Genomic DNA, 19570 nt, shown 5'->3' on the forward strand with positions numbered 1-19570 from the left:
AGTGTGGGGAGGAAAGGTGTACATGCCAGAAGGTATGTACCTAGCGCTGTAAATAAACCTCCTTTAACAGACTGTCCTTCACAAATTTTTAGGAGTGAGCTTGTTTCTCACATGTCTTTGTAGGATCATGAATCTCTTAATGTTTTTGTTGCATTTGTTTATAACTAGGCTAAAACTTTTTTCTTTCTTGTTTACTCCTTTTTCGTGAGTTTCTCCCTTGTTTCATTTTCCTTGCTTTGACATACAGTTCCTCATAGGTCTCTACAGAGATCTTCTCTGTCTTCTTCCATCTTGATCTTTGCTGACTGCATTCTGAATGGTCACATGCTGTATAAATATAATAGAGGGATGGTTAATTTCCATAGTGCTTCGTTTACCCTCTGAAAATGTGATGAGGTGCTGTCAAAGTGTGCTAAGCCGAGTTTTGGTTTGTAGCAGCACTTCATATGTTTGCTAATGATGCAAACACTGGAGTTAAAATAGTAATTCAAACAAGGAAGATAACTTGAGGCAAAAGAAAGCAAGTAACAGTATTCTCGTGTAATAACTAATTAATAGTTAGAATCATTTAACATGCCATCTGAAGGGAAAGTGGAAAAAGACCAAGAGTTTAAAAAAAAAAAAAAATCCTCTTAGGAGTCTGGATGATTGGTGAATTTGCACTATTGACTTGCCTTGAAGCAACTGGAACATGAACTCTGAGTGTAGTAGCTCTTGAAGAGGTGTGCAGAGTAGATAATACTGCCTGTAGACTTGCATAGGGATTTCCATAGGTAATTTATGGATGCAATGTAAGGATTAAGTAAAACATATACTTTAATTGGTATCTCAACTATAATTGTTGAAATCTCTTGATTCCTGAGAAGTGTAATAGGCAATGTAACTATGAACTAACCTGTCCTGACTTTTCAGCTGTTTGGAGGCTGATGTGTGTTGTGGTGGTGGTGGGTTTTTTTGTGCGTGTGTGGGGTGGTTGTTAATTTTTTTCTTTTCTCATGAACCTAGAGGTGGTAAAGAAAAAGGAATTTTGTTATTTGGTGTGGTGTCTTGCTTTTTGTTTAATTCTTTGACTCTTTAATCTTGCATTTAACTAATAGTGCCTAGTAGAAGCTAAAATAAATCTTTTACTGTAATGCAGAAGTTATACATTTGGAAGATGCTTGCTTTCTTTGTCTTGGTTCATGTCATTACCATGTGAAGCATCCTCATTTCACTGTGGGGTTGTTTGTATTGTTCTTGTTGTTTGTATAGCTTACATGTGAGAAAAAGTAGGGAGTTAAATGTAAAATGTATTGCTTGAGTTTTTATGTTCAAAGTGTTTGAGGTGTATTTTCTAATGCAGCTGGTTTTCTCAGGTCCTATTAGTGTTTATTTTGTAATGTCTTCAGATCTGATTTTGCAAGGCTTTCTGTAGTCACATTTAGATATTTTCCCCAAATGTCTTAAGTACTTTAAGATCAGTTGGTATCTCAACTGAATTTTTTAAATATCTTGATTCCTGACAAGTACAATAGGCAATGTAATTATGAACTAACCTGTCCTGACTTCTCTGCACCATTTTGCAAGTCTGCTAGTGGTGTTTATCCATGCAGAAACAGAAGGAATTTTTCTTCAAAAGCAGAACCTGTTAATTGAATACCTTGATGTGTCTTGTGGGCGGTCAATATATGTAATGTAAATATTTGGGTATAATACTTACAAAAATGATGGGGTGGTTGTGTGTGTTTGTTTTTATTCAATTACTAAGTCTGGTGTAGGTGTTACTTTCTTTCCCTGCTGTTCTGACCATGTGTGGTGGTGCAAGGTTGGTGCAATTGTTGTCAGTGAGGATAACATTTCATGGCAGTAAAGAGAAGTTGGATATTCTGCTGCCTGGTTATTTATCTGGAGGCTTTTTTGAAATGGTTTTCTTTGAGTGTTGGTATTACAATGGATTTCTTTAGATTTAAAAATTGTGGGTTTTTTTTTTTTTTGTTTGTTTTGTTTTTTTAACACTCTCTAGCAGTTTAGCTTAAGACAGCTTTTAGCTTGATAGTCAGCTAAATCAGATGCCAGCATTACGATGAAAACCTGAAAGCTGGTCCTTCTCTGCTCTTATCCTGTCATCTCTGCAGTCTGGAGCTCTGGGAACAGTTCCCAAAGTCCTGTCCAACTCATGGACATGTTCTCCTAGTTCTCAGTATTATTTTTTTCTGGCTCCCACATTTCTCCATGTCAAAATAACAGTTATTTCCATAGTATCTTTAAATTCTGGATAACAGATACTGACATTTGTCTTACAGAAACATATTTTTTATATACATAGATATATATATTTTTTTTTTTTTAAATTAGTTTGATTGTGTGATATAGTAGTCCTTAGTGTTTCTGTTGTGGTGGTACTTGAGGGTGTAAGGAAAGTGGTAACAGCACATGGTCCATTCTGTGGGAAGGCTGCTGTTCACTTCAGCAATTGCATGTTTGTCTCTACTAAGGTAGAAACAATTTTTTTGAAAGATGGGACCCCTTGCATGTTAATGCTAGTTCTATCACTGCTTATGTACAGTTTGGAGTATGTCTATAAGTCAGCTGGAATATTTGCTTCTGCAGCTGTACAGAAGCAATTAATATTTGCCTGGCAATTGAATACTGATAAAGGATTGGAATGCCAAACCACATTTAGTCAACTGTCTGAATCCACTTCAATTGTCTGACTTATTTAATTGATCCACTCAGTGGAATTATTTGGGAGGCACTTAAGATGCAGTACTGTGTATTTCAAATTCCCTATGTATTTGCAACCATATGTATTCAAGGAATTTAATTTTTAGGTTGCTAGAGTTCTTGGGGCTTGTTTGTTTTTTTTTAACTAGCTTGCTGAACTGACAAAAATATAATTTGAATAACTAAAAGTAGTATCTGACAAAAGATTTTAGATTTAGAATTAATTTTTATAGGAAAAGTGTATGTTGTGTTGCATTGACACTGTTTTATTCACTTCCCATCTAGTGAGTAAATAAGCTTCCAATGACCAAGCAGTCTTTGAGGTGGCTTTGAAACAATCATTTATGTTTCAAGTTGACAACACTGGAACTGAATGTTCATTTTGACTGGCAAAAAGACCTAAAACTTAAATCTCTTAACTCACACTGACTTATAATAGCATTAATCAGAAAATGTCTTCAGATAAGCAGCATTGCAAACCAAAAAGAGTGATAAATTTTGTAGTTATTAATAAGGTTTGAATTACTGAAGCTAATCTGGAAATTAGTCAATATCTGGTGAGGTGTTTTTTTGCAGCACAAGTAATGGATTTTTATTTTTTTTTCAGTTTCCAGTCTTCTAAGTTCAATGTAGCTTAAAATGCAGCTTTTTTGCAGTATTTAATTTGTGGTAAAGTTAACCTTCCCTTAAACCCCATCTGAAAAATCAAATACTTTGATTTTGCTGTTTTGTCTGTATGCACCTGGAGAAACAAATGTTTGTTCTCTTTAAAAAGGCTGAATTTATTTGCTGCAGGCTTTAGACATGCTGTATTTGAATACTTATTTCATGACTTAAAGGAAAAGCATCTACCAGGTAGAAAATGGTGTAATGGTTTGAAATTGGCAATATTTGACCTATTACTTGTGTTCCTATTAAATTCTCTTTCAGTTGGCTGGCTTGCAAGTCGGAATATTAAGCAGAGGAAATTTGAGTAGATAATACTGTACTACCAATCTTGCCAGATTCAGAAACTGGCAACAGTCTGGCTTTTTGAATATTGTTTTGGATCCTGGCCTTTCACTGTACTACATACAGGATTTTTCCAGCGTCTGTCTTGGAGACCCACATAATAGATGGGGGAGTGTTTGCAGGGATACCACTGGGAGGGAATATTCAGGTTCCCCTGTCAGCAGAATCATTCTTTACATCATACTGTAGTGGGTAGGAGTTCAATACACAGGTTGCATTTTCTGCTTGAGCAGTTGTTTATAGTGACCCTTAGGGAAGAAGCAGCAGAAGGTGTATAAAGGTTGTATGGGCAACAACAGCAAGCTGACAGGCAATGTGTTTTGCCATACTGGCTGGTTAAATAAGGCTTCTTTATTGCAAGAGAAGGGAAAGATAAAATCAAGTTGAACATTTAAAGGGGGAAAAAAAAAATGAAGTGGATTTGAAGACCCTCAAAATGTCACATAATTTGTCACATGCATTCATCTATTGGCTCATAAATGTCAGTTCTTATAAAAGACCTTTCCAGCTTTTCTTTGAGCTTCCAGAACATTTCAGGGCCTGTTACTAGGTTTCAAAGTGAAAATGAATTATTTTTTTTTTTTCCTCCAAGTTTTTTAAGAAACCTCTGAATCTGATATCTCGTGTAATTTTTTTGCTGCTCTCCTGACCTTGAAAAAGGATCTGTGCTCCTGCATGAGACATCTTGAAAGGTGGTTGGCAATCCTGGAATCAACTAGCAAAGCATTTTTATTTACTTTAGTTACCTGGCTTGAAAGCTAAGCCTTAGAAAAGAACTGCTTCAGCTTCCTTTGTTAGTGTTCCTCACAGCTGAGTCACTGAAAACAAGCTTGCTTTTAGGGATCTTTTTTCCCCTCCTGTTAGCTTGTAAGTGATTTCATGATCGTTTAGAGAAACAAGGACCCAACCCCCACTCCCATTTTGTTACTGCTTCTTCAGAGTTTTGCAAGAGCCAGCTTTACAAGTGTCAATGGCAGACCATAGTTGTGACTAACATTTTACAAACTAGTCGATCAACATTGCAGTAACTCTGGGCTTTTCAGAGCTTCTGCTGAACGTCCTTTCTCACCATTTTAACCTGTGAGCAGTGGATTTCTGAAACTGAGTTGCTTCTGGAGGCCTCATGAAATGTGTCACGGGGACTCAAGCTCATCTATCTGATCCAGATGCATAAAATTTTAAGTGTGCATTTCTTATAGAACATGTCTGTGGGCCCTCACAAAAAAACCAAATACGGGGGTGGTTCAGAACGACTGTTCTTGTCAAAATGATAGTTTTCATGGTGAATTTATATGAGTGTATTTTCAATATACAAGGGGAAAAAACCTTATATTCAATAAATCTGCATCTCTGGCTGTCAAATTTAATATCAACACATTATCATTAACTATATACAAACCAAGGAGGCTTTGTTAATTTGAAGATGCAGTGAGCTTAGATATTAATAGTAACAGAAGTAGGAAAAGTGCCCAAACAATATGGTATTTAGTTGTAACTTAGTTAACCAGTATCATGTATAGATTGAATTAATTGCCAGATCATTTTCATTCCCCGATGAGCTGTATTCTGGGCAATATGCACTCCCTTACTTGCTTCTAAAGCCCAGATAAAGGCAATCTGTTGGAATGTTTTTAAGACAATAGCTATTTAATGAATAGCTTGTGTGTACAGGAGAAAAGAATAAGCTTGATTGCTTACAGTCTGACATTTGAGAAAGCATTTTTTTTAGATATCTTGTATTTGCATATCTAATTGCTGTGTAATCAGAAATAAGTGAACTGTAGCTACTTGAAACCAAAAAAATTAAAGGCAATCATCTTTACAGAGGGAAATATCCCACTTACATGCAAGCCTGTCTGAATATTAGAATTATATTTTTCTTGTGTTTAATTATAGGTGTTTGACTGAGCAGTAAATTTATGCCTGTGTATTAAAGGAGCCAATGTGACCCTGAAACATCAGCTTTCCTTTGTTCAAGCAAAGCATTGGCATTGAGAGAACTTAACAGTGTTGTGTGTTTTGATGATAAGGGATTGTGCCAGAATAGCTGTTAATTACCTGCTTTGTTTGATATGGAAAGTGGTGGTTCTGCACTTTTCTTCCCACCAGTGACAGTACTCAATTAAAACTTGTATTAAACAGTGATAATGCACTTGTTTATCTGGGGATGAAGACGTGAGGTGATGACAATTAACAGGATTTTTTTTCAGCTTTTTTGGAGGCTGATTTGTGTGTTGTGGAGGTGGTGGGGTTTTGTTTGTTATTGTGTGGTGGGGTTTTTTGTGTGGTTTGTTGTTGTTTTTTCTTATGAACCTAGGGGTGGTAAAGAAAAAAGAGTTTTGTCGTTTGGTGTTGTTTGTGTTTAATTCTTTTACTCAAATCTTGCATTTAACTAATAGTGCCTAATAGAAGCTAAAATAAATCTTTTACTGTAATGCAGAAGTTATAAATTTGAAAGATGCTTGCTCTCTTTGTCTTGGTTCATGTCATTACTGTGTGAAGCACCCTTATTTCACTGTGGGGTTGTTTGTATTGTTCTTGTTTGTATAGCTTACATGTGAGAAAAAGCGGGGAGTTAAATGTAAAATGTATTGCTTGAGTTTTTATGTTCAAAGTGTTTGAGGTGTATTTTTCTAATGTAGCTGGTTTTCTCAGGTCCTATTAATGCTTGTTATTTTGTGATGTCTTCAGATCTGATTTTGCAAGGCTTTGTAATCACATTTATATATTTTCCCCAAATGTCTTGAGTATGTGACAGAGCTGAATGCAGTATTTTGAGTGGGAAGCCTTCAGTATGAGATAAAATCCTCTAAGTAACAGCTGGTTTTATGCATATCTAAACAGGAGAAAAGGAGTAAGGCAAGAAATAGAAGAAAGACCTGATAATCTATGTGGATCTTCTTTCATTCACTACACAGTAAGGGTTACAGTAACGCTGAACATTCATCAAGCAAATGTATTCCCTTCATCCCAAGAAATTAAGGAATTGTTTGGTTACATTACTTTAAAAGTTTGGAGGGATCTGTTCAATGAACTTGAACAGCTTTATTTGAGAATGTTTAATGCTAGACTAATTTGGCCAAAAATGTGAAAGAATTGGAGCAGTTACTGAAACAGCTTTAAAGCACGTGCACAGAATTCTTCAAAGATCTCAGTGGATATGGGGGTATATGCTAATTCAACTGCAACTTCAGATCTTTATCTCTTAGGTGAATAAACATAAGTCATAAACAGAAAGTAAGATTGCCTGAAATAATTAGACACAATGAATAAGGTTTGTTGAGAAAGCATGTTGCACATACTGCATGGTTAGGCAGTAATGCCTGGTCTTAGATATAACTTTACAATTGACCAAAAATAAGCAAACAAACCCCATTACTTCAAAAAGCTTTGTCAGGTGTGGAAAAACTTCCAAGTTTTTCTTACTTTCTTGGAAAGCTTAAGGGATTATCATTGTTAAAGAGCAGAAAGCTAGCTTTTATTTGGTAGTGGAAATTTGTAATCTCACGAGGTACAAGCAAACATCACAGAAAAATCGGGTTAACAAAATACTTTATTTGTTTGACTGTCATGGTTTACAGAAAGAAAACTAGAAAGCCTCACTTATATGAGATCTCATAAGTGGTGTGATTTTTTTTAATTAGTCTGCTTTTCTTTCTGGGCATATTAAGTGATAAATTTCATGGGATTATTTAATTGCATAAAGTTAGGAGCAAATCTTCTCATGACTACTGATTGCTTTAGATGATTCATAAAGTCAAATGTAAATTTGGTCCTACTCAGCAAACAGTATAAAGTAAATAGTGCTAAGCATTAAATTAGATAAGGTATTTTATTGTCTGGCATTGTGTAAGTGAAATGATCTCTATTTCTTTAACTGGTTTTCCAGTTTTCTTTTTTTCTACACTGAAACTGTAGATAAATTTTGGCATTGAAATTATTTACAATGCTAAAATCTGTAAAGGTAAAGGAACACTTTCTGTAGCAGTTGCCTTTCCTAGACCCTATTGTTATGAGCAGGCTTTCCCATTATGTTCTTTATTATTCCTCTAGGATTCTCAGTCACTTCTGGGGGTGTATCTGTGCCCTGGGATGAGGTTCCTAAGTCTGAGACTGAACAGAAGTTCTCATTTCTAGTTGTAACTTGAAAAATGCCAGCTGGAATGAACCAATCAAGTGGCTTCATCAACAGCTTTTCCTGAATTTTCCTGTTTAAGGTGAACAAAAAAAAATTTAAAAAAAAAAAGTCTTTACACTTTCTCAAAGAGGAAAAGCATGCTATCTTGAGATCCTTTAAAAAAAAAAAACCAAAAACAAACTTAAATTTGTTTTTCCAATGAGATTTGGGATGTGAAAAGTCTAGAAGCTGAGTTGACTCTCAGCCCTCCAAGCGTCCTCTGGAATACTACTATTTGTTAAGCATCATCATAACAAGTTTTACGTATCACAACACATACGGAAAATTCAGACCCCTTATCTCTCATTATAGTCTGAATTGGTGGTGTTTTTTCATTTGAAATACAGGCACACTTATTAAATGTGCCTTTTTTTCTTAATGATAAAATCAGTACTGTTAAAAGCTTGTCATAAAGCTTGTTTTTATTGTGGATGTGCACAGTGAATCATGATATCTAGTAGGCTGAGATCCTGCCTATGTAGGATCAGCAACTAAAAAATTGACAATGTGGATGGTATTTTATTTATGGTTAGGGACTATAGAGCATGTCTCACATTAGTGCTTTTAGCTTTAACAAAGTGCTTGCATGCATCTGGTATTTGCAGTATTCCATCTGCTGAGGTCATTCTTGAGCAAAACTACATAAGGTTGTAAAGCAGATAGTTGTGGTGGGTTGAAGTTTCCCCCCCCAATATTAACTTTGCCAGACCAACTCAGTTAGAAGCAAATCAAGCTATATTTACAAGCAAAATCTACAGTCTACAATGGAATGCAATGAATATGTACAAAATATACAGTATTTACTATATTATACAGTTATTTACAATTAACAAACAACACCAAAGGCCAAGGACCAGGGGAAGCTACTAGCTTTTCCCTCCCTGCCTCTCCCTTACCTCTCTGTACAAAAGGGACAAGAGAAAGGATCAGGGAAGTTAGACTTAACCAAAGCCAGCCAAAGCACGTTATCTCTCCTGAGTAAAGCAAAACAGCCAGCGATCAGAACAGAAGAGAAAAGGGAAGAATTGTTATGGTACAGCTCCTCTTTTTCTAGATATTTACCCAATGAATTTGTTTAGAATAATCTTTTGTTTTCCTTTTTACACCCAGTAGTGGTTTATCTATATTTTTATATTTTTCTGCTTGAAATCTCTAACTAAATTTTAAAGGCATAGCCTAAAACCACCACAATAGTGGTGATATTGATGGTCTTTATCCACACTCTCCATTTTCTTAGCCATTTGGACAGTTGAAAGGAGAATGTGATTCTTTAAGGGGTAAAAATTCAGAATTTTCTGGGAAAGATGGTAAGGAGAATTTAACATTTAGCCCTTGGAGTGTCTGTGCCTCAAAGCTAAGGTTTGGTTTTGTTTTGTTAATAAAATCAGATTTTGAGTGGTTCCAAATTCTCTTTAAGAAAACGTGAAGAATCCATATAGAAACTAGTAATACCATATATTAGCAGAGTCAAGTTATGATGACCTTGGATATGCTCTAAACCATTTGTAATGATTACTGTCAGAGCAGGTTTTTTACTCTTGAAAGGTAATCGCCTATGATATATTGGATGCCAGATTAGATCATCCTGATGATTACTTCTGGTCAAAGTCTCTGAAATTGGAAAAAAATTACTTGGCTTTAAGCTTAGATATAAAAAGAGAAATAACAGTAAGATGAGATGAAAAAAAAAATTCAATGTAGTGTAATGAGACTTTAATTTAACAAAGTTTTATGTAAATCAGAAACTTTCATTTCCCAAAGTTTCTAGCGTTCTGTAGTTTAGAAGAGTAATTTTCGTATGTATCAAACTAGGTATTTTACTACTTCTTTAAATTCCAGTCTCTTCAGTCTGTCTTCATACCAGCAGTTTTAGTGGTTAAGAACCACATAGTTACTTGGGGGTGGGGGTCAATATTGGGACATACAGAACTTGTGTAATGCATGCATTTCAGTATTCTGTGATGACCTGGTGTCGTAGTTTGGGCTGGGTGCCCTCTGCTACAGGGGTGTTTTCTGTGTCCAGAAGTCCATCCCAGTGGGTGGACTCAGGAAATTAGGTATTTCTACCATAATCCCTTGCACCACTATAAATTTTGCGGTGGGGTCTGGCACTTCCTCTTTCCTTCCCTCTCCGAGACTTGGTAACTGGGGGAGAGATCTCCCGGCCATGGCCTGATTGGGCCCAAGGCCACAGGGGGATGGGCAGTCTCAGGCCTGGCCAGCTGAGACTAGCCCAGCAGAGGGAGGGGGAAGAAGGAGCCCTGGGGGTTTTGCATGCACCCTCAGGTGGGGATGGGATCTTTCTTTGTCACTGCGCTTTGGGTTTTCTGTAACATTCACTGCTTTCTATTCAAACTTTCATCACTTTTGCAATCCGTTTGCCTGAGTCGTTATTTCTGCCTGTGGTGGGGAGGGGATCTGCCCCAACCCATTACATCTGGCTAATAAGACTGAGTATGGTTGTCTGCATACCACAAAACCCAAACAAACCAACCCAGCACCAAAACAACAAACAAACTCCCCCCCAACAACAACAACAAAACAAATCAAACCAACAAAACACTTCTGCATTATTTACATCTGGTAATCTTAAAAGGAATTTGACTTGGTATAAATACTGTTTTTCTTTTAAACGGGTGATGTAATGGGTATTGAAATAACTACAGATGTCTTTAAATCCAAATTTAATTCAACACTCTACTACCTTTTTTTGTCAAATTATGCAGGACTGAAGAGGCCTGCTCACTCTTAAGGAGAGTAATGCTTGAGTTCTGTAAGTTAATCATATTAGTAGTCCTAAACAGACAAAATCTTCTTGCTGTAACAAATTACTGAAGATTCTCTGTAAGTGGTACAGCACTATCTTTGGATTGATCTAATGGTCAGTTGGCATTAAAAGCCTTGGGACATCTGTTCCCACTGTTTCATGTTTATCTTCAAGAGTCAATTGAGTCTGTATTTCTTAAATTGGCCCTTCTGCAATTGTCCAAGCAGCAGGGGCAGCTCAGAGGAAGTTGTGTAGTTAGGACCACTGTTTTCAGTGATAGATGGTTGTTAAGATTGCAGAGTTAAATTTCACCTTTATATTTTGAGATACTTTAGTGTCTGTTATAATGTTTTTATTTGAACTCATAGTATGCTACTTCACCATTAATTTCACCTGTTAAAGTAAGACTTTTTTGATGAGAAGAACATTTGTTCAACAGAAGACTTAGCATTTCATGAATATTTTTCTTCATAGCCTTGAATCAAGAATCTCATGTATGATCCTGTAGTCATACGCTTTTTAGACCTCAAAGCTAGTCTTCAGAACTGAACTTGATTTTCCTAATTTTGACTTACTGAAAATTAAGTATTAGAAAACATTTTAGAGAAATATATCCTTCCCTCACCCCAGCCCATTTTAAAAAAACCCTAAATCTGTTATCACTTCCATAGTTCACTTCTGGAAGGAAAAACACCCACCAAGCGCACTATCTTCACCCCCAACTCCATCTTCAAAAAACCCCTCCCAAAACAGTAAATAAAATTCCAATACAACATACCTTTGAATTATGTCACCGGAGTGTTTAATCTAGTGTCAGTACTCTTTGAGTTGGTGCTTGCTGGTCCTTGCAGCTAGAGAAATAACTTTGTAATTGGTATAAATGCACAGAGAGCTACATTGAAGTAAAGATCTAAGGCAGAGAAGCCCAGGTCTTCTTCTGTGGCCTGCTTCTGTGCAGAATTCACAATATTGGTAGATGGCTTAAGCCAATACTGTACCTGAAAGAAATGCCTGTAAACTGTATCTTGTGTCACAAGGTACTCCTATTTGAGTGCATCACACTAAACTGCTCTTGGAGAAAGGCATTGAGGCTAACAACAGTTTAGAATTTTAACCAGATCATGGATGTAGTGATGAGGAATTTCATCCAGTTCACTGATTTGACATTACTGAAAACGCTGTGCTGGTCAAGCATACTTTGTGATGCATAATTTGAAGACAACTTCTCACAGTAGAGTTTTAAGTATGTGCTTTGGATATGTTCCTGGGTTTAGGCATCCTGCTTTGGTTTTACTCAATTGCATGCTTTTCATAAGCAACATTTTTACCTTCCTTATTTATAAAAAAATTTTACTTCCCTCTTTAATATATCAGTAATTAGTACTAATTAGTAATTACATAGTTGAAGTGTAGGTGGAAGGAATGAAGAATGGGCTTTAAACCATTTTAAAAGTATATTATCTCTTTTTTTAAAACTGATGAGCTGTTGTGGTTACTCCAACAGTAATGGGTCTTAGTTTAAGCTATCCTCTTTGATCATTTGCATGTGGTATGATTTGACTGTTTTAATTAGCCTTGTACTATAAGACAAAATGCACTGTTTTGTAGAAAAAGCAGTTTGGCAGCTGTATTCTGGTAGCAGCATCATTGTAGTCTATATATAAGCTGTCTTACAGACATGCTGGTAGTAGAAGAGAAAATCCTGTTTGTGTCCCTTTTGTAGGTAAAAAACTCATGGATTTTTTTTCCCCTCCTCATTTCTATTTGTGGAAAAACTTCTGAAATTTTTTTTTCTACTTATTTTGCTATTTTGAAACATAAAAAGTGCCCAAGAAGGATTTGAGCTTGGGTCTTCTGGATTGCCATTTATCTTAAAATTTTAACATACAATCAGATTTGTGGGATTTTTGGTGGAGTGGCTTTCATTTGGTTTGGTTTTGTGTTGTTTTAAGGGGATGGAGGGCTGTTTTGTTTGGTTTTCTTTTATTCCCGCCCCCCTCTAGTTTTGTTGTGTTTTGTTTGTTTTTATTTGTTTGCTTTTAAGTATCTTGGTTGTGTGTCATTTGGGGTTTTTTCATTTGGGTTTTTTTTCTGTGTATGGTTAAATCGTACAAGTCAGTAATGATAGTGAGGGAAGACTTAACTCTGGAAAGACAGTTTGTGTTATGACCTGAAGGAAAACTTGGATGGGAGGACAAGGAGAAGAAAGCTGGAGTTTTTGTCCAGTGTTCTGTGACTTAGCTGCTGTTGATTGTTTTCCCTTCACTAGATTGACATCCTAAGAAGCCGTAAGACAATCTCAAGTGTAAACAAGAAGGAATAAATAGCATCCACCATAGGGTAAAATAAAAACCCTAATTCCAACTCTTCATGCCTCTTTTAAACATCTTAAAGAAGCAAAATAGGGCACAAGCCCAATTTTTTTTTGCTTTTCAGGTCTCCTTTAAGAGCAGAGACAGCCATGATCCAGCAGTTTTGGAGGTAGAGGCAAGTAAATGTTTTACTTCTTGTAAACATTCCAATAAGCTCTAGCATTTCACCTATAATTTGAGGAGTCCCTGTTAGAAAAAGAACCTCGAATGATGAATTTGCTTTGTATTTTTGATGCAGGGAAAAATGTTTAAGCTATTACTGACTACTGACAGGCTTCGCATCAGTTACCCATTGTTGCAATACCTAGTTGGTGTAAATGTACACAACCTTAATATTAGTGAGGTGGTAATAGTTCTTTTTTCTTGTGAACCTTGTCATTCATGATAGTGATTTTGGGTAATGTTTGCTACCTCCAGCTGCTGGTGTTCAAATCAGCTTCTCAGCATTCTCACTAAGGACAATTCAACAACCTCTTAGGTACTGTGTCTGTAATTATTTCTGTGCTGGGCAAATTTCTGAGAGCTTGTGTTGAGCTTCTCTGGAAGATATTACTTGTACTCTTGAATTAGTATTTTTGCTCTTTTCTGAAAGACATATTGAAGGTACAGGAAAGAATTACCCATCTGTATTGCTGAAGTTTTAAAAATCAATCAGCTTTTTGAGTGCTATTGCTCTTCAGGAGATTTGCCTCCTTCACTTACCTCAGGCTGCAGTTCTATGCCTCTATTTGGATGATACAAGTCAACACTTGCTGTTCAGTGGCATTCGGACCTTGGCTGGGTGTGCTTTCTCTCTTTCTTGAGACAGTTACTGGTGATTTAAATTACTTTGACTTGCTTTGGTGCTAAGACAGCTGAAAACTAGAGATGCTAACTTCCTTGTTGCTATTGAACTATGAACTGGATTTCAGGCACTTTAGTACATAGAAGTGGGACTAGCAGTGCTGACTTAGAATAATTTAAACGATTGTGGGACTAGAGGCTTTTGGGAAAGTACAGTAAGGGTGCTTGAATTAGTGTGATTTAATGTATATTTTTGTATTTTTTATTTAATATTTTGGATGGTGGTTATCTTCAAACACTGCCATAACCTATTTATGAAGTATATTCACAGTTTCTGTTATTTGGTTGAGTGACACATTCCACATATGAAGACAGTTAAACGATTTAAGCACAGATCTAAGAATTTCCAATACAGTGATTCAAACTGGAAATGAAGGTGCTGCAGTTTCCCACAGATAGGGTTCTGTGGCAGATTGGCCAGGTACTCATGACTTGCTCCTCTGTCCAGTATTTTCCCAGATGCTGTGACTATAATCAGAGTTGCCATTGGCTCAGAGAGGGCTAGGGGCCTCTCTCTCTCTCTTCTGTGCCTCATTGCCAGGCTGTAGTCTTTCCATGGCTCTTCTGCAATTCAGTTCTCTTGGAGCTTTTCCCCTTTCTGCCGTGGTCCAGGTGCAAGACTTGGGTTGCCTACAGGTTAGGACAGGTTCTTCAGCTGCTACTCAGGCAGCATTTGGCTCCAGTTGCTGTCGGTGTGAGAACAAGGCAAGTTGCCTAACTTCTTGACCGATTTAAATGCTGTCCCAAGACAATTAATGCCCTTTGGTAACACAGAAATCTGGCAACTGGACCTATAGGATGGGGCATATCCAAACATGGCCGGGGCACACAGTTCACAGCTGTGTTACAAAGTTAATTACACGTGCTATACATTTATCTGGACCTTCTGGACCCCAAGAACTGACCAGGTTAGCACATTTGCAGGTTCTTAGCCCATTGTCTGGGCTAGGGCATGTTTTGGGTTTGACCCTTCAGAACAATTAGTCATTCTTTCTCTATGGAGGTGATGCTTTTACATCTTCAGATCCTACCTGAGCTTCTTTTTAGACACTCTTGAAATACCTGTGCTCTCCACCACAAGTGTTCTTTTTGCTGTGTTTGTCTTATTTAGAGATGGAGACATTTGAAACAGACCTAGAATTTTTGACTCTGAATGATACTAGATGTGTGCTGATAACTGGGAAGTAAAGCAGTGAAGCTCTGTACTTATGTTTTAGTTCTTCTTAATATTGGCTGGTTTCTGGGGGTGAAGGGCTGGAACTTTTAAATGTTTTTGACTTTTTTTTTTCTGTTCTAAAATAGTGAAGCTCATTTGTGACATCTGGATGCATTCTTAAGTCATAATGCAGTGCAAAGATTAAAATGTAATAGCAAATGCTTGGATGTTTTAATTCTGTTGGTATCTTGCAGTTGTAACATAGAGCATATTCATGAATGTAGTGTGCTGATGTTATTAATTCTTACCACATTTCTTTGAATGCTTTGTTAAGAACTTTTTTCACTGTGGAAACTAGTTGGGGTTTTGACTTTCTTCTGTCTCTTTTATTCATGGTAAGGAAATCTGCATCGTTCCATAGCAATACAGAGTTACATGTATTTGGGAAAGTTTTATTGAAGTTCTGTTTTGAGAGGTGGAGGGAAATGTCCTACTCCATGTCAAGAGGTTTACAACGCAGTCAAGAAAGGAGCAAGAATTTGTGGAGCTATTTTGAGAGTATAGTTCAGTGGGATAGATTTTGCTAGTTAGTAAGCCGTATTGGCTGAAGTTAATACCTGTGCCAGTTCGACAAGGGAAAAGAGGGGAAAAATAAAGTGACCAGGTCAGGAAGTGGGAGGTCAGCACTTTTCAGTTGGCAGTGATTAGTTGTCATCTGTTGGAAATGCATTTTGAACAAAGGGATTATGCTTGTGCTTTCCTGAAGTGTAGGAAACATTTAGAATGAAGGAAGCCACTTTCCTTTTAGCTATCACTCTAGGATGTAAGCAGAGCGTGTAATTATTTTTGTCCTCAATTCATACACAATGCTGTCTTATTTTCTAAGATGGATGAAACTCTTGTAGAATTTAAAAAGGCATGCACATAATGATCTTTTCTCCCTAGCCTTACCATCTTTGTTCATTTTTTGATTATTCAAGAGTATTTTAATATAAACTGTAAAGCTGCGGTTTGATTTTTGCAGAGGCAGGTGAGCATGCAATTGTATATAACGGGCATTTTAGCAAAAGAAGTTTGTAAATTCGGAAGAGTAGAAGCAGTTAAATTTTTTTTAATATGACTTTTTGCATATTTCTGGTAGCGCACTGGCATCTATTAAAAATTAGTCACTTAAAGCATCCTGCAGTCAACATAATCAATAGAGTTGTTGCATGCAATTAGTGATAAAGAACCCTTGGAACAGTGGGTATACTTTGAGTTATCTAGGTGGCAGCTTGGGTGTGTAGCAAGGATTTGTGGCAACTGCTGCAGTAAAACGGTGTAGTTGCAGTCTGTGAGAAAGGTTTCATTCAAGCACTTGGAAAGCTTGTGTTGTGAGACCAGTGGTGGTGGTAGTTTTAATTCATTCAAGAGTTCAACTTCAGTTCATTAATACTGTCAATTCTGTACTCAGTGTCAAATTTAGGCAGCTTTCTGTATTCTCCATGACAGAGTTTGATTTAAAGTAGAAGTTAGTTTTATTTAATTTGCACTACTGTCTTGCCTTTACTTTTCCATATGTCTGGGTTACTTGTTTACAAATAATTTTGGTTTTTTTCTAATTGTTGCAACTTAGTAAGTAGGGAAAGAATCAAAACTGTTTCAGATAGGAGTAAAGTTATTAAACACCAAAGAGACATGAATTCATGCTTGTGAAATCACTATAAGATGACAATATTATAGCTTTTTTGTAAACTTGCTGTTTTAATGAGAAAAAAGAGAATGCAGACAAAATACAAGGCTAGATTTACTCTTAATTGTGCTGAAATCTAGCAGTCCTAGCAGTAATGGTATATACAGTATAACTGTAGAAATGCTATATTCTCTGTTCCACTCAGTACTGTACTACTGATTGTGGGTCACTGTTGAAAACAAAATAATTGAATAAATCGTGGTCAGCAATATATTACACTATTTATGCACTCCAAAAAGCTCACAGAGCTTGTTCCTTGAAACAGGAAAAAAGGGAATGACAAAATGCAAAACCGCAGAAAACCTGTATGAATGGAGGCTCAGTCTGACTAAAACCACTGCAATTAACTGATGGGTTTCTAGCTATTGAGCAAATCAGTTAGTATATGGGTTAGAGTGACCCTGAAATTGAGCTTTTAAGCTGTTTCCAAGTGGGAGACAACATTTTACCCTATCTGAACAACACAATGTATTTCCTAAAATGCTGTGAATTTATGCCACCTGTAGTACAGTGTCTGTGTAACAGCAATATTCTGTGGAAAATGACTGTTGTATTTGTCAATGTATTTTACTGTTTATCTTCTCCAAAAGATCTGCAAACTCTAGGGGGACCCACTAGGGCTGAGCAAGCCTTGATTTAAGCAGTGGGATATAACTGTGGGCAATCGTCTGCTTAACAGTGCCTTGTCAACGAGATAAAGGTCTTCTGTAACAAATTGGGTTTTGTAAGACCTGCTGACTGCAGAATTAACTTTGAACATCATTTCTGGTCTTACTTCTCTGTAATCCAAAATGCAAGGCATCTAATGCTGCTGTAAATCTGAAAATTGCTAACTTAGTTCTGTGAGAGAGTCACTGTGCAACACAATGAGAGTTAACAAAGAACCAAGTGACATTATGTACTTTGTTAGTGGAAAACACTTCTAAGTGATTACAAAAGGCCTTGTTGTTTGGTGGGGTTCTGGTGAGTTGTTTTTGTGTTGGTGGTGTTTAGTTGTTTTGATTTTTATTTTCCAAGTGTGTTACTTCTTTGAACGTGTGAGTGTTTTAGGCTTTATGTGGGTTGGTGGTTGTTGTGTGTTTTGGGGTTTTTTTAAAGCCTTTTGTAATCTGGCCGTATTAGTGTCACTGCATGACAGGGGGAAACAGGACCACTGAAACACAGCTAATATATTATCTGGGGTTGCTTAGCCTGGAGAAGAGGAGACTCAGGGATGACCTTATTACTCTCTACAACTACCTGAAGGGAGGTTGTAGAGAGGCGGATGTTGGTCTCTTCTCCCAGGCAGCCAGTACCAGAACAAGAGGACACAGTCTCAGGCTGCGCCAGGGGAGATTCAGGCTAGATGTTAGGAAAAAGTTCTATACAGAAAGAGTGATTGCATATTGGAATGGGCTGCCTGGGGAGGTGGTGGAGTCGCCATCACTGGAGGTTTTCAGGAGGAGACTTGATGGGGTGCTTGGTGCCGTGGGTTAGTTGTTTGGGTGGTGTTTGATTGGTTGATGGGTTGGACGCGATGATCTTGAAGGTCTCTTCCAACCTGGTTTATTCTATGTATGTATTCTATGTATGTATGTATCTTCTCTGAAATTACAGATTTTTAGGAGTGAGACTGCAAATTCGAATTGGAAGATGCCAGAATTAAGTTTGCTACTTGCAGCTTTTTTTGTATAAATGAAATTCTCCTTGGTGTTAAGCACTATGCTGTGAATTTACTAGGTGTTTTTCTTTGCCACACCCTTATTTAAATGAGACACCATGTGTTCATTCTCAAGTAAGCAACTGAGATGTAATGTTTGAAATGGAAAATCTTGATTGCTTTGCATGCTTTACTTGGTGTGAGTGGAAACTCAGTTTTCAGAATCCCTAACTTTTAACTAGCAGTAGAATTATTTTTTACCAAAGTGACCCTGAGAAGTACCCAGCATGTCCACTGAGTTGCAAGTCAGGTGGTCACAACATAGAGAACCTTCATCTTTATCCTAACTCCCTGCTGTGAGTGGTTTGGTGTCACAGGGCTTGCTGGGCAGTCTGCTGGAGGTGTGACTGACAGCTGGCAGCTTCCTACAAAGGCATATGTCTGTGCCCTCCTTTGTGCTCAGTCTGCTACTTGTAGAATGTGTCACTGAGCCAGTTCAGCTTGCTAAACAGGCAAAACCTAATCTGACAGGAGTAGTTTGCTGCCATGTTAAGCTGGCACTAAAAGGGTCCAATGAGAGCCATTTACTGGTGCAAAGGGGAAAGGACTGTGCAGGCAGCCAAGAGGAAGGATAAAATAGTAGAGCCATTTGTTTTGGTGGAAGTGAGCAGTTACCATTTTAGCTCTGTTGTTGAACTGAAGCCTAAGGAAGAAACCCTTCTATACAAGAAACCTCAGAATAGTTCTCACTTGTGATTTGGGAGAGTTTCGTTCGCTAAGGTGGCTGTGTAAGAGCACTATTCTGATGGTAAGCACAGACATCGTGTCTAAATCTGGCAATACTCATTTGAACAACCGCTTACTAAAAACTCCCGTTTGTTTAGTGCTACGTTTTCTTGTTGGCATAAGAGGTGATTTGACTCTAATTATTGAGGATAGCATTTAGCTGCCTAGGCACTTCTTGCCCTTGCTGCAGACCTGCAGGAAGCAGAAGTGACACCTGCTTTTTATTATGCATCTTTGAGGAAATCTTCAAGGTAGATTATCTCAAAGACTGAAATAAGAAAGGGGGAATATGAAAAATATTAGATGTAATCATATCAGTGCTGATACACTGTTTTTCATTAAGGTCAAGGTTCCACAAAGCACTTCAATTTACACACCTAGGCA

General features: G+C 37.2%; 1 protein-coding gene across 8 annotated transcripts in view; it reads left to right on the forward strand.

Annotated features, from left to right (window-relative positions):
- The window catches only part of QKI (QKI, KH domain containing RNA binding), a 162895-nt gene that overhangs the window by 73907 nt on the left and 69418 nt on the right, over positions 1–19570 (forward strand). For 4 of the 8 annotated variants that reach the window (XR_008462318.1, XM_054162768.1, XM_054162769.1 and 1 more), the window contains exon 4: positions 13095–13145. The exons of the other annotated variants lie outside the window; for them this stretch is intronic. Coding sequence is in view for 3 of the 4 variants with exons in the window: in XM_054162768.1 (XP_054018743.1) it covers positions 13095–13145 (51 nt within the window). In the remaining variant the exon portion in view is untranslated. The remainder of the gene's footprint in view (positions 1–13094; positions 13146–19570) is intronic. 8 annotated transcript variants of the gene reach the window in all.

The sequence above is a fragment of the Dryobates pubescens genome, chromosome 6 (genome assembly GCF_014839835.1).
Source record: "Dryobates pubescens isolate bDryPub1 chromosome 6, bDryPub1.pri, whole genome shotgun sequence".
Lineage (NCBI taxonomy): Eukaryota > Metazoa > Chordata > Aves > Piciformes > Picidae > Dryobates > Dryobates pubescens.